Source organism: Grammomys surdaster, unplaced genomic scaffold, assembly GCF_004785775.1.
Source record: "Grammomys surdaster isolate TR1022 unplaced genomic scaffold, NIH_TR_1.0 125947, whole genome shotgun sequence".
NCBI lineage: Eukaryota > Metazoa > Chordata > Mammalia > Rodentia > Muridae > Grammomys > Grammomys surdaster.
This window is the reverse complement of record NW_021620769.1, coordinates 2049785-2051425: the sequence shown is the minus strand read 5'-3', so window position 1 is coordinate 2051425 and position 1641 is coordinate 2049785. Positions and strand designations below refer to the sequence as shown.

The 1641-nt window shown below is 46.1% G+C and overlaps 1 protein-coding gene across 5 annotated transcripts in view; it reads right to left on the bottom strand.

Moving 5' to 3' along the window:
- Anapc10 (anaphase promoting complex subunit 10) overlaps window positions 1-1605 on the bottom strand; it is a 49676-nt gene extending 48071 nt beyond the window's left edge. For 2 of the 5 annotated variants that reach the window (XM_028753395.1, XM_028753399.1), the window contains exons 1-2: window positions 1410-1525; window positions 116-242 (exon numbers count right to left, since the gene is read on the bottom strand). In XM_028753395.1, coding sequence (XP_028609228.1) covers window positions 116-230 — 115 coding nt within the window. In that variant the 5' untranslated portion in view covers window positions 231-242; window positions 1410-1525. The other 3 variants (XM_028753396.1, XM_028753398.1, XM_028753397.1) reach the window with 3 other exon arrangements.
- Window positions 1606-1641: the final 36 nt, after the last annotated feature.

Below are 1641 nucleotides of genomic sequence, written 5' to 3'. Positions count from 1 at the left end.
GGGGAGGGGAGGGGAGGGGAGGGGAGGGGAGGGGAGGGGAGGAGAGGAGAGGCGAGGAGAGGAGAGATCAATTGTAAGCAATGACTATCATAGCCTGGGGGTTTGTTTTACCTACCTGGTTTGCAAGAAGAGAGTGACCAAACGGCCTGAGACCCAATTTCCCTGACTGTTGCTGTCCTCTCCAACTGCTTAGGATCAGCACCAGGAGGTGTCTTGTTCGGTGTGGTCATTTTCAAATTATTCTATGGAGAGACAAGCAATATACATTCTACCATGTCATAAGAATATTTCTGCAAAAAAGTAAAAACAAAATGTCAGCGTCCAGCATTGTGGCACATATCTTTAATCCTAGTACGTGGAAAGACAAAGGCAGCAGCAAAAGCACAAGAATCTGAGTTCGAGGTCAACCTGGCCTACACAGTGAACTCCAGGACTACAGGACTACATAGAGATATCTGTTTAAGTTTTGGACATGGGACGAGAGACTGAGCTGTATATTTTACATACCAAAGCAGACCTGACTTCTAGGTTCTGCTAGCATCCCTCAGTCCCTACCTGGCATATCCTGCCCGAAACCTTGAGCTTTCCAGCCCAGGGGCTGGCTGGGAAGGCCTTTCCCTAGAAGCTCCTCCCTATATAATCCAGATGTTTTGGTCTCTCTCCCTCTTCTCCACTTCTCTCTCTGCGTAAGCTCACTTCCTTCTTCTCTTTTTCTCTCCCCTACCTCCCCACTTTTCCCATGGAGACTTCCCTGGCTTTGGTCCTTGGGGCCAGTGAACTCGCCCAACTAAGAGCAGCTTCCCAATAAACCTGTGTTTAATATAATCTAATCTGGCTTAAATTGGCTCATTTCACTGACGGCAGAGAAATAGCTTATCAATACCCTGTCTCAAAAAAATCAAAAGATTTGCAATTTTCAATGGCAAAATAATCACTCATATTCCTTTCATCCTTCTTACCTTTTGTTAATCCTAGTAAATCTAGTAAATCTATGAAAAAAGCTTCTTAGAGAGTCAAGAACATGTTAAATTGTTTCGGTGACCTTTATGGATACTCTACGTTATTGTAAATTTATTTACAATAACTTCTATAAAGTTTTGTTGCAAGACCAATACATAGACCATCGCCTTGACACGTCCCTTTGGATTCCAAGCAATCCCTATAGCCGCCGCACAATCAATAATAGCTTATAATTTACGTAATCACAGAGACATTATAAATTCCGTTAAAGCCTGAATCCCTGCCATCGGGGATGCGCGTTGGGGGGGCCATCTCGACACTGGAAGAGACTTCAAACAACAGCCAAGTGGATGAAACAAAACGATAGGGCAGAAATGAGTTCCTGGCCTTAAAGAATAAATCTGAAGGAGCTGAGAACTAGACTTGGGTTCCTGCCCCGCCCGTCTTACCAGATTAGCAAGGCCCACAAAGCTTGAGGAGTCAGCAAGCCTAACGCTCCCGAGACTAGGGAGAACTCATCTGCGCCCGCAAACACACGGTTCCCTAAATCGAGGAAGAGCCGCGGTCTTACACACCTGGTTCGCCACAATTCCGGTTCTCAGGGTCCCCGCCACTCCCACTGCGACTCAGTGGTTCTAGGTTCCCTCAGTTAATTGGCGTCGCAGCACAATGACGTCACAG